At 29.3% G+C, this 23,338-nt stretch overlaps 2 protein-coding genes across 5 annotated transcripts in view; one reads left to right on the forward strand and one right to left on the reverse strand.

The window, feature by feature from the left end:
- Window positions 1-471: 471 nt before the first annotated feature.
- LOC107443300 (hypoxanthine-guanine phosphoribosyltransferase) lies at window positions 472-14,010 on the forward strand (the record flags this gene model as incomplete). 4 transcript variants are annotated; one of them, XM_071184378.1, is given in 7 exon segments in its annotated part: window positions 472-578; window positions 3,043-3,235; window positions 7,235-7,297; window positions 8,292-8,392; window positions 9,592-9,635; window positions 9,711-9,787; window positions 13,675-14,010. In XM_071184378.1, coding segments are annotated over 7 exon segments (663 nt in total), but the record flags the coding sequence as incomplete, so codon positions are not given.
- The window catches only part of LOC107443299 (band 4.1-like protein 5), a 59,445-nt gene continuing 50,106 nt past the window's right edge, over window positions 14,000-23,338 (reverse strand). The window contains exons 10-15 of the mRNA XM_016057117.3: window positions 22,088-22,225; window positions 21,667-21,875; window positions 19,690-19,914; window positions 17,762-17,840; window positions 17,636-17,690; window positions 14,000-14,360 (exon numbers count right to left, since the gene is read on the reverse strand). Of these exons, the coding sequence (XP_015912603.1) occupies window positions 14,244-14,360; window positions 17,636-17,690; window positions 17,762-17,840; window positions 19,690-19,914; window positions 21,667-21,875; window positions 22,088-22,225 (823 nt within the window). The 3' untranslated portion in view covers window positions 14,000-14,243. The remainder of the gene's footprint in view (window positions 14,361-17,635; window positions 17,691-17,761; window positions 17,841-19,689; window positions 19,915-21,666; window positions 21,876-22,087; window positions 22,226-23,338) is intronic.

Genomic DNA, 23,338 nt, shown 5'->3' on the forward strand with positions numbered 1-23,338 from the left:
AATAGGGGTGTAAAACGAAAAAAGGTTGCAGGAAACTCCGGCTCCTGCATTAGTGTCATCAGCCAATCTTGAACCGTCTGTGAATATATGTAGCCATTTGTGCTCCGGGTACAGTAAGTGTAAAGTCTCCAGGGCGATAGATTTTAAGACTTGGTTATTTGTGTCTCTCTTGGAAACATCTTGACATAGATTTAAACCCAGTGAGTATCTTTCTTTTTCGATAGGGCACTCTGATCTAATAAGGTTTTCTGTCTTCCGAGTGACATTTAGTTGGTCTTTTAGTATTTAAAAAGATAGTTTACGGAAAAAGTCGAGGACACTTGTATGCACATATTCTGTTTTCTGAGAGTTTTTGTTTAAAATTTGAGGGCTGTTCTTAAGATGTCTTCTCACCTTACTCATTTTGATAAAAATATATATTTAACTATCATAATCTGTGCTGAAAATTTTTCTTCTCTCTTTCTTTTTTAGATCGCAGATGATTACAAAGGTTATCACCCTGATTTCTTTTGCATACCCAAATATTATGAAGGTGCACTTGAATGTGTCTTGTTACCTGGTGGGGTAATAAGGGACAGGTATAATGACTCTTTATTACCGTTATATAAAGAAATTGTTCTTAAATAATAGTGAGGCCTGAATCTAAATTTAATTATTGTGTGCAGGGCTTGAAATTAACTGTAATTGTTTTTAAAATATATTTTGTTATATTCGGTTAATTATTTTCTGTAAATAAATGCTACAATATACATAAGAAGATCTATATCATGCAACTCAATAAACCGCAATTCTTCATAAACCACACTACCTTTGTGGGAGTAAACAATGAAATTTGCTGTTTAAAATTTCTATAGCAAAAACTAACTTTTTTTTCATTATTTTCTAAGAGATCTAAATTTCAAAAGCTAGATCAATCAAAATTTATTCATTTGTTACTAGTTATAAGCAATACTGTGGAAAATTTCAAAAAACAATTTTCTGCAAATAATGAATACTTAAATGCATATTTTGTGTTTTAAATCTTTGTCACTAAAAATATTTTAAGATTGATTTGTTCCAGACTAATCTTGTCATATTTATTGGGTTAGTTTAAAAATGAGTGAAATGATCTATCTATCACAAAAGTCCATAAAACAAATGAGTCCCAGGTTCTAAGATTTGCATCTCTTCTGTATATCTATTGATATAATTTGAAAAAAAGAACTTAATAATTTTTTTTTTCTGTCTGTCTGTTAAAATTGTATTATATCTACTTTAGTTTAAACTTTTATCTTTATAGAACTAAAAAGTTTTGATTATTTTTTCTTGAATAAAGATATGGTAAATAAATTTTGTTTGTCGCAGAAAACAAAGTTAGTCATTATGTATATTGAAATTTTGTATATTTAATTACATATATTTTATGTTTTTAAACTGCTTCCACAAACTTTTGCAATATTTATTTATTTATAATTTTTTTTTGTTGAAAATATATACTTTACCAAAAATTAAAATGTACCAATGATCCATAAAGCAGATATTCAATCCTTAACTGTACTTCAGAATCGGAGCATCATTTATCCTGCCCCAGAGATTTGAGGCCTCCCAACATCACTTCAATGTTCATGAGTAAATAATTTCTATAGCTTTTGAACTCAGGATATTGAGACCTCATCAGGATGTCATTTGAACCACGAGGGAAGCATTGATTGTGCTATTTCATTTATTATATCAATGTGAAATTTGCATTTCATTGTAATCTGGCTTTTGGAAACAAACCACGATAATTATTGAGTTAGGAAAGCACTTAAAATGTTACATAAATCAGGTCTGCACGACTTTTTGTTGTTGCTGATAGGTAGCCTTAAAATCTAAAATTTGCTATGTTGGAATCCAATAGGAGTAAGATAAAACTGTCATCGTAAAAATGTAAGATGTATTTTGACCCTAATTGTAAATAACATCTATATATGTGTAACAATTTGCAAGAAATGACAGCTCACTGAACTCATCTCTATAAATAAAACTTAAAAAACGAAATGGTTAAAATATAGTTCAAGCTTGCAATAAGAAAATGAGGAAACAGTTCATATTAGGGAAGCATATGATGATCATGATCGTGGGCTTTAATTCCACTGGAAGTCCTGGGCCACCATGGCTCTATCAATAGAAATTAACCCTATTCAATCATTTGGATGTAGAGACTTTGCTGTAAAAAAAATAGTTTCCTGTTTGAAAAGTCAAACTCATTCTCAGTGTGCCATGCAATAATTTCTTACACCATCTGATTCCTTTTCATCTTAGCTGAGTATGAAAGACCATGAATTATACTTTTTCTTTAAGCTTTGCATCCAAGGTCTTTTTTGAACTTTCGGTCTAGCTTTCCAGTAGATCCTTTCCTCTTTTGCCCTGAACAGACTACGGTCTGTCAGATCTTGTTCTCTTATCAACTGAAGACATCTCATTATAACTTGAAGTTCTGGAAATGCAATCCCGGGGCTTTCAACTCTCTAAAAAATTTCCCGGTTACTCTCCTTCTATGAATTTACCTATCACTATTTTTTTTAATTTCTTCATTCTACCTAGGTAAAGAAAAATTATAAGTAGTACAACATATAAGCTTGCAATAGCTTATATAATACCATTTACTAAATTCTCTGAAAGGAATTGGAACTTGTAACAATTATATAGTTTTTTTTTTTAACTCTCTTCAAAAGTTGTATGAGAACTTTTTGGGTTGTAAAGCATTTTTAAATTTGTACATTTGGGCAAAAATGGATTAAAATGTCTTTTTTTAAAAATAAAAAAAAAGCCAGTTCTTTAAGATTGCTGATTTGAAATTAGGGATACTAAAGTATCTAAGATTTGTTAACAAGTTTCATGCAATAGGAGAAAGAAAAAAAATTTCCAAGTATAATAGGTAGCAAAAAATACTTAATGATTTGATTTTGGTACTTAGTCAATAATTTGTTTAATCTGGACATTCCCTAAACACATACGATCAAAACAAATATACATAGCTTTTAAAATATCATAATAAGATTGTATTATATTTCATTTTAGAATCGAGAGGCTAGCACAGGATATTGCTGAAGACCTAGGGAATGAACCCGTTTGTGCTCTTTGTGTTTTAAAAGGAGGTTATAAGTTTTTTACTGATCTTATTGACCAAATAAAGAAGTATAACCACTTTGCCACACGCAACACCATACGTATGTCAGTAGATTTCATCCGCATCAAAAGTTACAAGGTAAAGGTAATTAAAACTCGTACATTTTTTTAAAAGCATTTTTTTAAAAATTTTTTATACTGGGTTGGCTTAATTTATAAATGTATTCTTAAGGCTGTAATTATTTTTATTAAGTCTGATTTTATTAAAATTGAAGGTTTTATCTGTAGCAATGATGAGATGGTAATGTGTGTAAATTATTATTTAATGTTCAAAATAAACTTAGAAGAGAAAGAAAGACTAACTGTAGATTAAAGTGTTGTAAAATAATTTGCTATTTAATACTCAAACACATTACAATATTGAATTATTATGTATTATATGCTATTTATAGATTATTCTACGTAAAATACTAATAAACTTTACAAATTCATAGTTCCCAATTCTTCCACATTTATCCCTGTTTTTCGCCTTTCCGTATCTGGTCTAAAATCTTGTATATAAATCCATAACAACAAATCCAAAACTCTATCTTTTCAAGAAAATGATCGACAAGAGTTAAAACTGCAGAAATTTGAAGAAAATCCACATGGATTGATAACATGGCAAGATAAATTTATTGACGTACATAAATCAAACTAAAAATTCAAAGATTTTAAAATCCACATAGAATTTGTTAACAAAAACCGTCGAAAAAGCGCAAATCAAATGAGGAAAATAAGTACTGAAGTGCACAGTTGGAAGTTTGCATGTTGTAATACTAAACAGGATTTTAAAAACCTTGTAGAAATCATTGAAGTGGTAATTACTTAAAAAATGATAGACAAGACAATACACAATACAAATAGATATGAACTGAACATGTCAAAAACTGATTGCCCAGTTGGAAATTCGTGTGTGTCTCTCATATCAACATATTAGTATATATAATGAGATTTTAAAAGCCTATCAGTTGTGAAAATTACCGAAAGAAAGATAGACAAACCAACAAGAATGAATCAACTGTACTAAAATGTTAATTCAAAAATGCACATTACTATATTTGCATGCTGTAATAAAATCAAAGAAAAATTTATGATTTTAAAAACTGTGTAAAAATCTGCAACAATAACATAAGAAAAGATTACATGAAATATGTTGCAATCTGCGGGAATTGAGGATGTCCATAAGTAATTATACGAATGCACGATCGAAATATACGTTTCCCAATAAGATCGCATTAAAAAATAACACGACTTTATGAACCTTTTGAAATAGATAATAACAACTGCCTAAAAACTGATTGAAAAATCACATAGATTCATAAAAGAATCAGCGTGATTCAAAATTCACACGTATGATGCAGATTTTTAAAAAAATCGGAGTTTTAAAATAGTGTGTATTTACTCCAGAACTTCCTCAATTCGTAACTAGCGTGAGGTAATAATATCATGCTTAATTCAATTTTACTGTAGTTTATCCTCTCATTATCACATCAGAACTACCTTAAGTCGATTAAAAATTGACCTTTTCACGTCATATCTTTAAAGCTGACAAAAGTGTGTGATTTTTTTTGTTTTTGGAATTTTTTTCTTTTGTAATAGTCGATTATGCATATTTTTATGTTCTGTTTCGTAACTGTCATTAAACAGGTGACTTAATTTTGAGTTTACGACTACTAATGCTCAACTCCGTAGCCTTGTCAATTTGAACCCAATCTATAAGACAAAGGAAACTTCTGGATCATGCATTGGGAGAAATTTTGCCTTCATGAAAGACTTTTTGATGGAATTCACCCGCATTTGCGTTACATGGTGAGGAAAACCATTAAACTTCCCCCGTTAAAGGTTCCCACTCTAACCCATGATTTGTCTACCACTGAGGATATTTTACGTCAGCACTCTAGACGGTGCAAGCTGGATGCGGAATTCGTGTCGACCAGCCCTCGCTGGGATTCGAACCCGGTTCACCTCATTGGAAGATGAACGCTCTATCCCCTGAGCCATCGCGGCTCTGATTAAGCATATTGTTGGAAGTGATCTAGGTTAGAGTTTTTTATTCTTTTCTTTTATAATGTAAAATGAAGTGAAATTCAATATATAATTAGACGTGCCGACCGGACTGCGTAGTGGTCAGGGAGCTGGGACATGGCATGGATTTTCTTTCATTCTATCTGTTATTACTGTGGGAGCACCTAATATGATTCCCCTGAAAGAGTGGCCGACAAATCTGATACCTGAATGATGTGTGTCAATCGGTGGGCATTAGAAAGAAAGCAGACGTTTTGTATAAAAATAAAATTACAAAATGGAAAAATTTAATGTTCTTAATTACCATAAATTTACAACGTTTTGAACCTCAGAAAAGCTTCTGTATTTTAAGTGTTTTCTTCTCCAATTTTCTAGTGGATCTTTCATAATTTCAAAAATTGGGGTTGGCAGGTATGAACATTTATTCTTTTATAGAATGCAGTGTTACACAGCTTATGTGATATGAATACAATAAATATATAAATGTTTTTATGGAAATTATATGTATTTGTTACAGCTTTATCATTGAACTTGTCAAATTTAATTTAAAATGTCTCTCTATAGCTAGAATTTTATCTCTGATATCATGGTTTATATTTTTTGTGTGTAAATAATTATTCTTCCTACAGTTCTTTCTATATATTTAATTACCATTTTTTTAAAGAATTATTTGTTAGACTTAACTATTAAAAACATTTACTTTCCATTGTTTTGTATCTTGTTTTTATGTTTTATTTTGCATCTTAAATGATTTCAATGTATCTTATAAAGATTTCATTCAATGTATTTTATAAATGATGTCAAATATATCTTATAAAGAGTTACCAAAGATTTTGTAATGCTATAAATAATAAAAAGTTTATTGTTAATAAAATTCTGCTATGGCCGTGTAAACATTGGTGTATATTAATTTCCATAATTTTTTTTCTATGTACATATATCTATGTTTCTATGTTAGTGCTATCTCTATGTACCTAAAAATTAACCAAAAAACAAATCTTTTGGTCACACTTTTTTTTTTAATTTTAATTAAATTTAAACATTATTTATTATAACAATATTCCTATGATTTAAAAAGAAATTTTTAATATTCTTCTTATAATTCTAGAAGTGTTTAAATAATAGTGGGAAAATATTAAAAATTTCTTTTATTAATAATAATAATAAATTAAAATTTATTAAGAATTATATAAATAATTTTACACAGTTATAGAAATTTTTATTATTATTAAATGTTTATTTTTTAGTAAATTTTTTGATAACTTTATGGATATCTGGCCTATGAAGCGCAACTGAACAGTGAAAGAATGGAGAGAAAAAAAGTGTTCATAAAGATCTGAGTTTTACTTTGAAAATATGACGGATTTTTATCTTATAAAATCTATTTTGATCTAGAGTTATTCATTATATAACATTTGTTGACACAGTATCTGCTTTTACAAAAAAAATTTTGATTGTCATAAATATAATTGAGTGCAAATGTACAAAATAACTTAAATATAATTTCTTAAAATAATAATAAAACTTAATATTATTTAGTTCTAGACTTTGCTAATTTCTCTTTGTTTTATTGTAAATACTCCCCATTTCTGTTTAATAAAAGAAATTTACTTATGATTATAAAATTTTCTTGTAAGAAGAAATACCAAATTAGATTTTTTTAGCTTAGCTTATTACTGAATTGGAGACTTAAATTAGCAATTCTGCACAATAAGTAAAACAAATAGAGAATAAGTTTTTTGAATCTGCTATTTTATTTAGTTTTAATTTTGACTTTTTAAAAAAAGTGATCTCATTTAAGGTTATTTTTCTATTGTGTTACTGGTAAGGCTCTAATAGAATGTAATAAAGTTCTATTAAAACTAGTAAAATTCTAAAAGAATATACTACTATTTTTATTTTAAAATATGAATACTTTTATATATTTGATTAGTTGATTTTTTATGCTTTACTTATTGAAGTTATAAATTTAACAGGATTAAGAAAAAATTATATTTCTATGTAATGATTGATATTTCAAATTATTTTTTTATAATATTCAAATTTTAATATGCTTATGGTAAATTGAATTTTATAGGATGATATTAGCGATGATGTTCAAGTTATTGGTGTGGATGATTTAAGTGAATTTACAGGAAAGGTTTGCATAATTTCTTACTATATGTTTGCATGTTTTTCTTTAACTTAATACTTATACAAAAATAGGAACTGCTCTATGATTTAATAGTGTGTTCATTTTACTCTGACTAGAAATTGATACAGTAGAGAATGGATACGAAATTATATACAATATTGTCTCAAAATTCTGCTACTTTAGAATCAGTTTGAAATACATGTAACAAACTATTATTTACAGGAGCATAGTTCCTGCTATCATAATTAAAGTAATTTCTAATCATAACATACTATACATTTGTATTTGCACAATATACATTTGCTCAATTTTTTAACAAAATTTTAATTTCAATTTTTTTGCTTCTTTCATTGGTCATATTAAGCTACATATTTTTTACAACAATAATAAACAGATTTAAGCTAATTCAGACACATTATGCACTTAATTTGTTGTTTTATTTCATTGTATAAAAATTGAGTTTAAATTATTTTATTGCTTATCTTACGTAAATAATTCACATTTAATGCAAAATAACTTTATTCAATTAATATTTTTTATATATTCTTTATAATGCTAAGTGTGGATAAAAGGCCTGTAAAATGTTTAGTATTTCAATGCTACCTGTTCACTTTTGACGTTTATGTTGACCCCTTCTTTTCTCTATAAGAAGAGAAAACTGTAAAATGTTCAGCCTTTTTCCATAGTGGTTACAGAATTCGACTGCGGACCCAAAATTTCTTGAGTTCATCTCCACAAATGTTCATTACAAATCAAAAAGTTTGCAGCTGTTAGTGTGAATAATTGCTCCAATAATATGAATCATAAATTAAATATCTTTTTCAAAATACAATTGGTGGTTTACAAACTTTTCATTTGGTAAAATCAACCGGATTCTCTCCCCCTTCCCTTTTATTTCATCCCAATTAATTTCATTATTAATTTTCTTATGGAGCATAGTATAACGAAAGTTTATTGTTTTATATGTTCTTTGAAACTCAAAAGCTGTCTATTATTTCAGAACGTCTTGATAGTAGAAGATGTTATTGATACTGGCCGTACCATTAAAGAATTACTAAGACTATTAAAAACCTATCATGTGAAGTCTGCTAAAGTTGCAAGGTAACATTATATTTCCTTGTAAATCAATTTTAATACCAATCTTGTGAGTTATTTCTTAACATGCATTTTTTACCTATAAATACAACATACTGTTAAATATTATGTAGTTGTGTATATACACTACTGACATAGTTTGAGTTTACTTATTTTCTTAGTTTATTCATTTACACTAGAAAACATATGCTACTGAAGAATAGTTTAAAATTACTTCCAAAAGGACACTTATTTTCTATATATGTTTTATCCATATATATAAAAGAAAAAAAAATATTTTAATAAGTAAATTTTTAACCTTTTTTTTATTATCCTTTGTTTTTGATTTTATTTTCTTATGAAATAACTTAATCATTTACTAATTAAGTTGTTATAATTTTTTTAACCATCAAATTACACAGTTTTCATGTACAGTATACTCTCGATATCTCGAAAACCTTATGTCAAAAAAATATTTTTCCCCTTAACATTTTTATCCACATGTTAATTTCAGTTCCTATGTCAAAGGGTTTTTTCTCAAAACCTTGTTATGTCGAATTTTTTTCACAATAGAAAATTAAATTTTTCGAAAAAATCATAATGTCAGTTCATAGTAAACTAATTCTTTCTATTTAGCGCATAATCTTACTTTTAAAAATGAAATTATTGTTGTTGTATTTAGACTTGAAGTCAACTATTATTACATACATATTTATTAGTAGTTATTCTTATGTTTCTACTTTTTTAGAGTAATATTTTCGAATATATTTTCGACTTTTTAGATCATATTTAGTTCTGAACTTGCTATCTTAAAAACTCTTAGCTTCCCTTCAACTTTGAGATATCGAAAATATAATATCTTTAAAATAAGGATTAATCTTATTTTTCATAAGGTCCCATTTTTCTGAAAAAGTATGCAGAAATTGGAATTTCTTGGTCATTAGTTTATGTCTTGTTTCATCAAAGTACTTAACTGTACTTTGATTAGATAATTTTATTTTTATGTAAATTCATTAAATTTAACATTTGTTAGCCCATCCATAATGTGTGAGTAGCTTTAGTAGTTGCTTGGCTACTATACTGACATCTTTTGCCACTATTTGAATTGACTTAGTAAAATAAGATTCAACTCTAGAGTATTGTATTTAATAAGTTATTCAGTATCACTTATCATATCATTAGTTGTAATAAAATTAAAAAATTTCTCATTCCTTTATTTTTTTCAGTTTACTCGTAAAACGCACAGCCGGAAATTGCTACAGACCTGACTGTAAGTAACAAATTATTCTGTTGCTAAAGTCATAGTGTAACCCTCCTATTAAGTAATTTGTCCTTCCAATTTCAGATACAGGTTTTGAAGTTCCAGACAAATTTGTTGTTGGGTATGCCATTGATTACAACGAATATTTTAGAGATGTTGATGTAAGTATTCAAATAGTCAGTTATAATGACAATTTATAATAGCAGATAAAACTGTAATCCTATCAAGCTTGTCTTTAATGTTAAAATAAGATCTCTTTTTCATTTGTTCTGAACAACTATTTTGATTTAAAATACGTATGTCGAGTGAACTGGTTTTGCCTACAGATTGTAGACTGAATTATATAGCTCTAGACTTCATGAAAGGCAAAAATGTTTGAACTACGAGTTTCAAAATCGTAACAAGTTTTTACAAAAAGAAAATGAGTGAATCGCTTTTGACGTCATTCGATCAGAGAGAATGCTGATTTTAATTGTAAGTTGCCAAGAAGATAAATAATAATGATAGATATATTGTCAACAATAAATTTTTTAAGTGTTTGGCAAAGCAGGATTTCTAAAAGTAGACAAAGAACTTTTCTTTTGTCTGGAAAATGATAACTTAGCCGGTGGTCTCAAACGTACGGCATTAAAAAGTGATTTTTACTTTCTTGTATTAATACCAGAAATAAATGTCTTCATTTAAACATTTTTCATATAATATTGCTCACTTAAGGAACAGAAAAAATTATATTTTTGGCTTAATAAAAGGTAAATACTTTTTAACTCTTTACAAACATACGATTTTGTATGTTTGGACATAGGAAATTTGTTGTAATAGCAGACTTCCAGTAATATGATGTACTTGTTCATATTATTTTGTTTATTATGACTGATAATGTGATCAAAAATTTTTGTCTCTCAAATTTAAGAATGGATGATCTGCTATTACATATTTTTAATACTTTTAAAAATAAGTAAATTTCTGAAGATATTCTTCCTCTTTGCAGTTTCACATAAAAGCGCAATTTAAGTATTTTACTAAAGCATTCACGTTGTTGGGTGATTTAATAATAGCTCATTTGGGGAAACCAAACTTTAACAAAACAGGAACTTTTCCTGTCTCTATGCAGCTGTCAGACTTGATGAAAACGTCACCTCCTATTAGCAAAATTTGTTTCAAACTCACTTTTTTTTTTAAATAGTTTTTGTAGAACTTAGTATGTATTGATTTATACCACAGGGATGAGTTTGGTAAAGAATCAAAAAAGCTGAAAATATAAATCCAAAAATTTTATATCGTGATGCGTAACATTTTTAAAAAGTGCTTAAAGGTGCTTATTTTAGATTTTCATTTTTTAAAAGCCCTTAAAAGTGCTTTTTTCATGGGTTGTTTTTAAAAAAGGCTTAATTTTCAATTTTCAAAAATGTTTTTATTCTTTACCAGGGTTCCCACTCTATGATGAGATTGAAATTCAAGGACTTTCCAGGACTTTTCAAGGACCTCAACAAAATTTTCAAGGACCTTAATCTAAGACCAATTTTAAAAATTATTCTCTTCTATTTTACTAGAAGCAACAATGCTTGTTGTGGCAATAATTAATTTCAAATATAATACCTAAATGCTTTGCCTATATAGAGAGAAGAGAGTATATGTATTATGGACTAAAATTTATATTTTTTTAAAAACAACCCTACTGGTTTTACATATTAATTCACAAAATCATTTTCAGCACAATCTATAACTAATGGTAATGAGGTGTTAATGGTGAAATCCTTTAATCCTGTGTATTTCCATGTGAAGGCTGCATGAAAGACAGAGCTAAATCTTAGGTATTCCATATTCCATGACTATTCCATAACCCCCTCCTCTCCTCTATTAAACATCGTTTCTGAAATTATTCATCCATAATTTACACAACCTTCTCTAAATGTTATGCAGCAACAATTCTTTCTGAAAATAAAAATTAGAAGGAACATATCCCATTTTCACCATGTTTAAAAGCATTATTCGTTATGTGTAATCCACAACTGCCAATGAATATGACCTGGTGGGAATATTTCTCTTTTAATTCACACTGAAGCTTCTAATAGAATTTCCAATTGACATAGGGTCCATCCATGGATAATTGAAGTATTTTAGAGAGCTTTTAACCATCATCCATGCATTTGTAAAAAGAGGACAAAATATTTTCTGCAGTTCCATGACCCATAAATTGGGAGGTAAGATACTTAGTGCAAACTTTATTATCAATTCCTTACCATAATGTCCATCTGCTTAGATTGTAGAGACTGATTTAACGTCTCATCAAAGAGTACAGTGTAGCAATCAACATTCTTCAGCTCATTTATAAGAATCCCTTTGAAGTATAGTGCCAATCCAAAGGAGCCCAAATAGGCTCACTTTGTGGCACTACAAAAAAATTGTCTCGCTATACAGCTATCAGCAAACATTTTGGAGAACAATTTACTAATCCCTTCACAGGAGTTACATGAATAATTACTAGTGATGCACTTCAGACTCCAGAGAATTTCAGCATCAAGCACATTCCTTTTGACCAGATAAGAAGACAATGTTACCTCGGCCACTAAAGTTTCTGTTTCACATGGGGCACACGATGTTGAAGGAGTATTTACACCAGATGAATTAGATGTTGATGTCTTTGGAAAAAGAGAACTCAGGGCATGAGACTGCTTTTTTGTTTTACCTTTCTTTCATGTGTGATTTCAGAGCAGATTCTTCCATTTTCGCGATATCGATCTCCTTCATGCATAATCGGCACTTGGCTCTGAACTTCTTTTCGGGCATCGATAAAATCCATTCTTTATAAGCTTGATTATCCATCCATTGGGGATTAAAATAGCACTTCCCAGGCATAACTAGTCTAAACTACATAACACAAATACGAAGCCGTGCCTTTGCGAATACGCTTTACAATAAAGTTTTGAAATGACGCAAACGTAAGGACAAGTGCGGATGGTAAAACGGCAAATTTATTGAAAACTACAAGGTACATATTGTTACGAAATTCGAGAGTATTCCAGTTTCGATAAGAAAAAAGAAGATCTAAGCATATGCGACAGAAGATGAAGTGGAGTCTCGCCCCGAACGCATTGATTGTCTGCTGTGCTCCGCGCGCTTGGCAGACACCAAGACGCTAGGCCCGGTTAGAAACGGTGGCGTTAAAAACCACGTAAGAGAGCTCGGGAACAAAACAGAAAGAACGAGAAAGATCCGCGGGTGTTTCATAAAAAGGGCCGCCAGCAGTATTGGACAAATTCAAGGACCTATCAAGTTTTTCAAGGACATAAGACGTTTTTCAAGCACTTTCAAGGACCTAAATTTAGCAACAAAAAATTTCAAGGACTTTCAAGGACTCTCAAGGACCGTGGGAACCCTGTTTACCTTGTCAATTATTTTGAATTTTTTTAATGTATATAGAGCATAAAAATATTTATTGCTTAAAAGGTGCTTATTCTTTGTTGAAAGATTTGGCTACGTACCCTGTATATGTAAAATCTCTTTTTTAAATATTGAAAAAATACCCGAAATTTAATACCTGAAAATAACTAAATTCAAGAATAGTTTCTATTTTTTTTTTTTTTTAATTCTCATGGTTTATGGTTTACCAAAAAGAATTATAAACAAACTTATTTTATTTATTTTCGTTATATGCTTACACCAAAAATTCAACATTGCATGAAAAAATATTATTTCTTTGCCTAAATTTTAAGTGCTTTTCTGACATGTATTAAAAACAGAAATAGTTCATTGAATGATAGGTATTCCTTAATTCATACAGTTTTTTGCACTCATAATTTTTTAGCTCCCATCATTTAATTTCAATAGGAAATGAATCCACAATTCTATTTGCTTCTGGGGGTGAAATGAAATTTGTAATTCATGTACTTTCAAAAACTTGGAAAGTTCTAGTTATTCAGGAAGAAAGGATAAGAGTTTTCCTTTTTTAAACATGCATTACAAAAATTCTGTTAGATTTGATTTTAAAATTCTATTATATTAGTCGCTTAGTTGTAAGAGAAACAATAAATGTTCTTAATTTTTGCAGCACGTGTGCATCGTGAACGAATATGGTAAGAAGAAGTTTGGCACCAGCTATCCGCATAGAAATGCTGTAAGGCAGTGATAATGTTTCTTTTTTGTGAATTAGGTTTTCTGTAGCAGTATTATGTTTTTGAGTATTTTATCGTAGCTTCTCATCTGTTCTGTCAACAAATCCGATTTTTTATACACATTTACATAACTTCAATGTATAATGTTTGAACTATGTGGTGTGATATATAACTATGTTGAAAATTTAGGCATTCTTCTGAATAAGCTTTACTTCTTTACCAGTAAATGTTTTATTTTTATATAATTTATTAAAAATACCATTTAGTATAAATATATATTTTTTATTTCATACTTGTTACACACACAATTATAAATATAAAAACATAAATTTCTGGAATGTATCAAATGCTAACAGAGGCAAATTCTGGAATATTAAAAAACCATTGTTATTAAGATGGTAGGTAGAAAAAGTTTTCTTTTTTAAAACGCCCGTCCATGAGATAAAACTTATTCACAGCAGCCTACTTGTAAGGAACATTATGTATCATGAATCTTTAAGAAGTATCATAATTCAGTTGTTAGTAAGATGTACGTATCAGGTTGAGAAGATGATACATGCCAAGGTGAGAGTCTATCTTCCAAAATACCTTTTTTGGACACTGCAGGAGACTGCAAATCTTTCTAGATTGAAAATACAACCTGTTATTAGATTCTCTTTTCTAAAGTTCAAGAACAGTAATTTCTTAGTTTATTCTACACACAAGTCAAAATTCATGTTTAGTAAAATGCTTAACCCAAAAATAATTTATCAACTCAATGAAAAATTCTAAACGTTAGAGAGCAAACTCGTGAACTTGGGGGGCCTGTAGGTAGAGCACAGATTAAATTTTTCAAGCGATTTTAAAAAGAATTAACACCAATATAAGACATTCTTGTAAAAAGAACTTGACTTACAGTGCATTTTTTTAAGTTACTTTAGAAAATGGATTTACATATTCATTGGATCCAATAGTTCTTTTTTAAAAAAAGTTTTCATGAAAGAAATTTAAAAAATAGAATCAAATGCTATGCCCAAAATAAGAAGCTTGCCAATGAACTTCAAATTACAGTAAAAGAACGCAATGCTAATCTTAAAATGTAAGTTTTTGCATTACATAGATCATTTCAAATGGCAATTATTATTTTAAAACAAATATTACAATAGTTCATATTTTTTATAAACCAAAAAGGGGTAAGTGAAGATTTCAGTCTGACAAGTACCTTTAAATCTGAAATTTCATGCCCTGGCATAAATTATATCTATTTAATATCAGGTTGAGTAAAAAGTTTTCCGCCAAGGGGAGATACCTCTACGACAACATCAGCTATTCACGTGGTAGTTAACCTTTTACCAAACAGGTTTTTGTATTCTAAAGTTGGAACAACACAACTTTGTAATTTGTTTGTCAAAACTTTATTATCTTGTGCATTAAAAAAGTGTTTAAAACGGAATTATTACGTCAACAGATCAGAACGATTATGTACTATGAGTTCCGGAATAAACTGAATGCCACCAAAAATTGTGTGAAAGTTTAGGTTTCAATACTGTTTCTTATGATACAGTAAAAGTTTGGTTTCAAAGGTAAAAGCAAGGGATTTCCAAATTAAAGATGAACCATGTTCTGGCCGCCCTATTGAGGTTGATTATGACAGAAATATTTCAGCACGAATTACTGTTTTAAAGCTTGACATTTGCCAAAAAAAACATTTGCCAATAGTTATTACTCGCGAATGCATAAATCTGATGCCATTTGCGAAAAACGAGTTCAGAAGGAATGTGATTCTCTTTCATCAAGATAACGCCCGGCCACATGTTGGTGCGACGAAAGGCTGGACGCTCTACATGCTGGAGTAGGATTGGATGCAACATCCACCATACGAACAGACCAATCACTATCTGTTTTTACGTCTGCATCTTAATGGCTTAATCTTCCATTCAAATGACAAGTTCATAAATGAGATTGATCGCTTTCTGGACTCGCACACGCCACTGTTCTTCACAAAAGGGATTGAAAATTACCAAAACGCTAGCAGACCATTGTTGATTTGAATGGAGATAACTACCCTCATTAACTTTGCTGATTTTGTATGTATTTATCATTTTACATGATCGTGTTTTTTTACTCAACCCGATATTTTAACATAAAATAGAAGTAATGTTAAATGATTATGATAAAAATTACAAAAATTTATTATGATAAATTTGAAAATGATAAGCTTATAAATTCCCGGAAAAAAAAATGTGCATCATTCTCAGCTAATTTTAAGCAAGTACGCATGAAGAGAGTTAACAGCACAAATTAAATTTAAATTGAAAATCTAATTTGTAAATCATATAAGGTAGTTAACGTTTACTATAAAATTACGGGATCAGACACAAAAATATACTTTCTCTGAATTAACGTACAATTGAAAAGAAAAAAAATTTGGGTAGATTTTAATTTACAATCTTGACAGTCAAAATATTAGATTTAATATTGATAACTTGAAACATATAGACACGGTAAACTAGTCAGAGAGGTTGAACTCTTATTCCTTTTTGCTATATCTGATACTTATTAAGCAAATCAAAAACTTTTTTCCCACAATTATAAAATTTGTTTATTCAAAGGCAATTCTATTTAAAATTAATTCCTGATAATGGCTAGTTTTTATCCTTTTATTTAAAATGAAAAGTACATAAACGGTATAATATGTAATATTAAATGACAAACTACAAAAATATGAACAAAATTCGCTAATCAGTTTCTGAATTACAAACTTTTATAAATCATATATTTAAATTTTCATTATTTCAGAGCTGTTTAATCGTTTTTTATCGAAATTTAAAATTACGTAATTAAAAAGATATTTATACCTTACATTTTAAAATTTTCCGGCCATTGTTGAAAAAATAGAATAAAACAACTATTAAAAATTATTTTTTGAATGGAATTATTTTTAGATTGATGAATTTTATAATAGTGTGTAAAGAGTGAAATTAACAATATATTAATATGCCCAAATTTTCAATCTTTTCTAACAAAACTACTGGAATGATATTTTCCAAGTTAGGGCTAACTCCATATTTCGATAGTAAAATATGTTTATTCAAAGAGTGTGTGTTTATTAACAACAACTAACAACCGTAATTACTTGCTTGTTCAGTACATTATTAAAAACACATTCAGTAATGCCAGTTAAAGTTATTGTTTTGAATTTGTTTCTGTATTACTAGTTACTATTTTTATTAATTTATACACTGCCCTAAAACAATTGAACACATTTCGTTTTTGAAATTTCTCTTCAAATGCTTGAATGAATTTTGAACACCTTATTGTCAGAAAATATAGCAATAAGCTTGTATCAATCACTTAGGCTGCGCAATAACTGCAAAAAATGTTGTAAACATAGTTAATGGACATAATTTATAAAGAACAGATTTTTTTTTACTACAACTGAAAAACTATTTATTACTAAACAAATTTTTGTGAGCAATTTTAAATAATAATGCAGATATCTTTTTAAAATTAGAAGGAAACATTTGTTAAAAGTTGTGCAATGTATGAGCAGTTAAAAGTAGTCACGGGGAAACATTTAATAAAAAAAATCATAATTTTGTTACGAATCATATTCGGTAACTTGCCTCTTAATTTGTTTCCAAGTAGCACAAAAGAAATTGCTTCGAAAATCAAAAAATTATCATGGAATCAAATATTGATTATAAATAAGCATAAAACAAATAATTCATGCAAAGAGAAGGGAGGCACATGCCTGGTTGAGATATTTCATTCGAATTAAAAGAACGCATTGATCATATTTGTAACCCAGCAGAAGTTTCAATTTAAAATGAGTGTGTGGTTTTTTAGCAATTTTCTTAAATTTCTGTATTATGTTATTCATTTTAATGCTTAGTTTTTTAAAAAATATTGACTTACTATAAGGAGGAGTTCTTCCTTTTTCTTTGCCTTTTTACAAGTATCACAATTGTCTCTAAAAGAAAATAATAATAAAAATCAATTTTCCTTATTATGTGTGGTAAAGAAGAAGAAAATAAAACTCACCTTTCCTTATCACAGCAGCTATTGAGAGAAGGCGATAGTATGTTCAATTCCTCATCAGAGCAACAAAACAGTTTCTCACCTTTCAAAAGAATGAACATGATCAAACACACACAGTTGTAAATAGGAAATTCAGAAAAACAACACACTAGCAGTACTTTTAATATTTCTTTGAGTCATGTGTGTGTCACGGTTTTATCATCACTTTGGTGAGCTTTTTACTTTAGGCACGGCTCAAAATGTGTGCTTTAAGTAACTGGAAATAGCATTTGATTTACGATTTTCAAACATTTCTTATGAAAATTTTTCTGAACAGAATAAACTAATGAATGTTTATGTCGTCCTTTTGCCTAAAGCACTTATTTTAAAATAGGCTAAGTCTTTTTTTGAAAAAATATTAAAAGTCAACAGTTCTTTTTTTACAAGGTTGTCAGGGGCCCTAAACATTGATAATGGCGGTATTAAATTGGCGTGTGAATCTTTTAGAACTTTTCTAGTGTACTGAATATGAAGAGATTGCCTGAAATTACATCTGCAAGTTGCCTCGAAGTCCGGAACTCTGCCCCGTAATGATTCCGTTTAAAAAAGCAAGAATAAATTATTTAGTTTAGTTGTCAAATTTGGGTTAAACATTGAAAAAGCTAATTTTCTGAGTTGTGGATACTGGAAGGGTCCTTCAAAAATATTGAAACAGAAAAGTAGAGTTATACGTTTGTTAAACATAGAGAGGAAGGGGGGGTCCTAGTCATACCATCTAAAAGGCACGAAGTACCATCTAACGAAAGATCTGAATAATATTTAAGCCCATCGGGCAGAGCTTCCAGTCATTTGGTCAAATTGAATTTAGTATATAGTGCAAAACATAGCTGAATCATACAATAATAACTAAGGAATTAAGTACTATAAGAACAGTATTTGTATAAATTAGAGGATTCACTGTATGATGCATGAAAAAAATTTAATTCTTTATAATTAGTAACAAATTCAAAACTATGTCTTCAGAAATAGTTCAAAAATTTGCAAAAATGTTCCTTTTCTTGAGATTGACCAAAATCCTTTCTTGTTTATCAACTATTATAGCCAACCGGCCTGTGTAGGGGGCAGGGAACTGTCCTTGCATCAGAAAGGTCCTGGGTTCGAATCCCGAGCAAGGCATGAAGTTTCTTTATCTGTGTGTGTGTTCTATGTCCTTTCTCCTTTGTGTGTGAATGGCGTAGCAGAAGTCGAAATCCTGGCCATAGATGGCGCCACTGAAAACAGGAACAATCGCACCCCCACTGCCTAAACAGGCATACGACAACAACAAAAAATAGCTATTATAGGAAAAGTTAAATAGTTATGGAAAAAATAAACTCAACTCAGAAAATAATTTTAAAAAAAATATTGTTTGGTAAGAAAAATGTATTTTTTAAAATTGAGAAATAGTCTCACATATTATATAGAAACAAAGTAAAGCATTCCTGTAACAGTCCGCTGCGGGCAAGCGGGGGTCATGCATGTTGAGACTCCACAATTTCGCAATGCGTCCAGCACTGCACACAGGCCACCTTTGCTCTCCAGACATCCATCAGGCCACCTTTGCTCTCCTGGTATCCATCAATTGAAGCTGGGTGGTCTTTGAGCCACCATCAGAGATCGAACCAGCGGTGGCTTTTCATAACAACAGTAAAGTGCCTTAACCACTGAGCTATCACAGCTCACACAAAAACAAAGTAGGTAAAATATAGAAAGTAATTCGATGATATTCCAAGAAAAAATTATACTTTTTTGAATTTATCACCTATTTTTTTATACTTTAAAACATATTCAGTTACATTCTAAATTCATATTCGATCACAGTCATGTACGATAGACTGCAATGTTTAGAAGAATTTGAACACTTTATGTAGGACATATAAAATATCTTATTTTTAAAAAATTTTACAACTTACTATTTTTTGTCTTTTCTTCATTTACTTTTGACTTCAAAATGTTGCACTTCATCTGGTTTAAAGGAATAGGTTTTGCTCCTCCGCTGCTCGGCAACATTTGGTTGTTGGGAAGAATATTGACATCTTTGGAACCACTGCTGCATCCACCTGATTTAGGGACTTTCCTCAGTTTGGCAGACGGTGAAGAATCTAGAGCCTTCAACTTACAGGCTAGAATTTCTGATTCTGTAACATTTTAGGCACTTAGATAAAAATACTTATTTATAGTTTAATGTTAGGAGAAACAGCAGATATTCTTTTTTTTTAAGTAATCAGATAAATATCCCCCAAAACAACTATTGTTCAATAAACAATGACTTTCATAACTAATCAACCAGTGGTCAAAATGTCAGGTCTATGTATTTTGTTTATTTTTGGCTTATTGTTAGAACTAGCAGAATGAAAGATAAAATACAAAGTTTGATTCTTTTTTTTTTTTTAATGATTTGTTTCTAAGTAATGCAATTTTGAAACTTCACCAATTATTAGCAGTTTTTAAATTTTAAACAGCTTTAACTTGAGAACTAATTGACATTGAATGCAACTGTTTGCAAAAGTTTGTGCCTAATCTAAAATTGCAGAATAAAAAAAGAATCTAGTCTCTAATGAGATGGGAGGATAATGCGACCCTCAAATAATTGAGGAGAAATACATTGAGCAACTCTCATAAATTAATTTTGAAAGTCCGATCAAAATATGTTATCTTCTTTCAACCAACAGACACAGCAAAAATAGGATATGCGCAGGCAGCATTCATTTTTTACCACCTGCCTATCTTCTTCAGGCATATTAGGCCTTCATTAGTCTCTTTCATTAGCTGTCCTGATACTCTCAGTTTTCTAGATGAAAAACATTTTGTCCCAGTATTCCCAATTTTTGTGTGCCCACAGAACAAATTTTGTACAAATACAGATGTTAGATTTTAAACTAATTGATTTGATAAATTAAAGAATTTAAACTAATGATCCGTCTTTTAATAAGAAAAATAAATTGCATAATTTGATCATTCAAACTTGGGGATCACCTGCTAATAGGCATGGTTTAAACAAATAGTCTTACCCGCAGGATTAATTGTCCCATTTTTTTATTTAGAATTTAGTTATTTTATGAAAAAGAAAACAATTAAAAGATTTTACATTAACAATTTTTAGGGATGAATTCAAGATTCATTTAGACAAATGTTGTAACAGATTGTGTAAGGTAGAGTTTTGTACTGAAAACAGTTAAAACTTAGTGTTCTAAACAAAGTAGTTCCGAAACTAAAAATAATACATTTTATTAGTCTTTTGTTATAAACTTTGCTTTTATTATACCACTCAAGAAGATCAAATTATACTATTTTTAGTTTCTTTTTTTTTTAAGGAGTGTCTACTGTTACTAAAAATTTTGTCATAATTTTTATTCGCTCACTATGAAGCCTTATAAGGGTAAATATCTCCACACTTTCTCTATTTAGATCTCCTTTCTATATTCTCAGCAAATTAATTTGAATTAAGGGGGGATGGATTATTCATTCAACGCACAGCTGCTATATTTGCAGGAAGAAAAAAAATTCTGTTCAAAGAACATTGAGAAGCGAAAAAGATTTTTTTTTTAAGTGATGATCAAATTACACTTTTTAACAAAAAAGTGTCAGATTTCAAATCAGACATGAAATTTTGCTACCACCTGATATAACATACACCTATAAATTGTATAATATAAACAAAATTTAGCTTATATATTGGATTACAAATTAAAGATCATGATTACTGACAAAATATCTGATAGTCTGATAAATATCTAATAAATATAAAAAAATAGCAGAAGATGTAACATTAGTTTAAATGAACAACTATATCATTACTAGCATTTGATTTCACAAATAAGTACTATTTAAAAAAAAAATTGTCCATATTTAATTTATGAATAAATCAATTATATTCTAATTATGCTCACCAGACAAAGTAGTATTTTCTGTACTATTGACAGCAAGTGGTAAAAACTCTTTGCATTTTTCTGCAGATGAAACATCTTTGGCGATTGTTTTGATGAGTTCTGTAATTCTATCTTCTGGCTTTTTTTCTAATAAGGGACTTTTTTTTACTTCAGATTTATTTACAGAAGGCTGTTGGGTGTTTCTTATGGGCTCAATTGCTTGAGACGACCTGCAAAATAATAATTAAATACAAATTATGCTACTTCCCAGTGAGCAAAATGAGGACATATTTAGAATGATTTTTGTAAACTTTATCAGACTGCAAGTTGAATTGAACATACTATACTTCTGGTTCTATGAAGAAGAACCTCCCTCAGTGTCTAAGCACACAAATTATTCATTTTTAAATATTTCTTATGAATATTAATATTTTGTACTCACACAGTAACGTGTTTTGAAGTGTTGTCTATGGTATGGTTAGAATTAGGACGTCTGGAATATCTTTGACTCGGCCTTCTCTCAAAATGAACAGTTCTTCTGGCACGGCTGTGCTGAGTGGCCTGAAATTCAGTACGGCCACTGTCGACAAAGGAAATTACGTTAGCAAAAGTCATAAACTGCACTATCAAAAGAACAAATTCAAGAAAAGATTCATCCAAAAATATACTTTGTTATACAGATAAAAACAAAACATGAATAAAGTACAAATGTAACACTATTTGAGCTTCAGTAACACTACAGATAATACATAAAAACTTAATTCAATAAACAAAATAGAAAAAATAAGTCAAGAAAGATAGAATACAGAATTTCAACATTACATAAAAAAGAAGTTAGCTATTTTAATTCTAACAATGAATAATGATATGAGGACAACCCTCCCAAACAGACAAATAATAATCTTCAAACCATTTTTAGGAGTACAGCATGCAACAAACTGTTCTGGATTAAAAAGAAAGGCAATTTTTCTTTTATTGTTATAAAATATTCAAGGCATACTTTTTTTTAAAGCAATCAGAAGGAGACATCAGGCCAAATCCATAATTACAAATGTTTCCTCTTTTCATTGTCATTACCCAGCAGCCAACCTCTTAAAACGACTTTATTAATATATACTATTAATAATATTCATTTACTTCTCAATAAAATACAGTATACTCTCAATATCTCAAAATTGAAAGGACGCTAAAGAAATTTGGAGATAGCAAGTTCAGAACTATGTATGTTCGAAAAGGAAAAAATATTACTCTTAAAAGTATAGTTATGAAACACAAGAATAACTACTAATCAATATGTCTGTAATGCCCGTTGACTATAAGTCTTAATACAACAATGATAATTTTATTTTCAAAAGTAAGACAAAAATAATTATGCATTAAATAGAAAAGAATGGGTTCATAATTATCTTATATTGTGATTTTTCTGTAAAAAATTAAGTTTTCTAATTCAAACAAATAACAATGTTTTAAGAAGAAACATAGGAATTCATATTAGCACTAGGTGGATAAATAATGCCATGGGGGAAAATATTTTTTGAGATATCAAGAGTATGTGCAATGGCTTAGTTTTAAGAGACATCAATTTAGAGGGAATGCTACAGTCATGTTACATGTTTACAAATAAACTTTTGAATAAAATGTATAGTACATAAATTTATTTTAATGGCATTGATGGAATATAATTAATCAAGTC

Source organism: Parasteatoda tepidariorum, chromosome 8, assembly GCF_043381705.1.
Source record: "Parasteatoda tepidariorum isolate YZ-2023 chromosome 8, CAS_Ptep_4.0, whole genome shotgun sequence".
NCBI classification, from domain to species: Eukaryota; Metazoa; Arthropoda; class Arachnida; order Araneae; family Theridiidae; genus Parasteatoda; species Parasteatoda tepidariorum.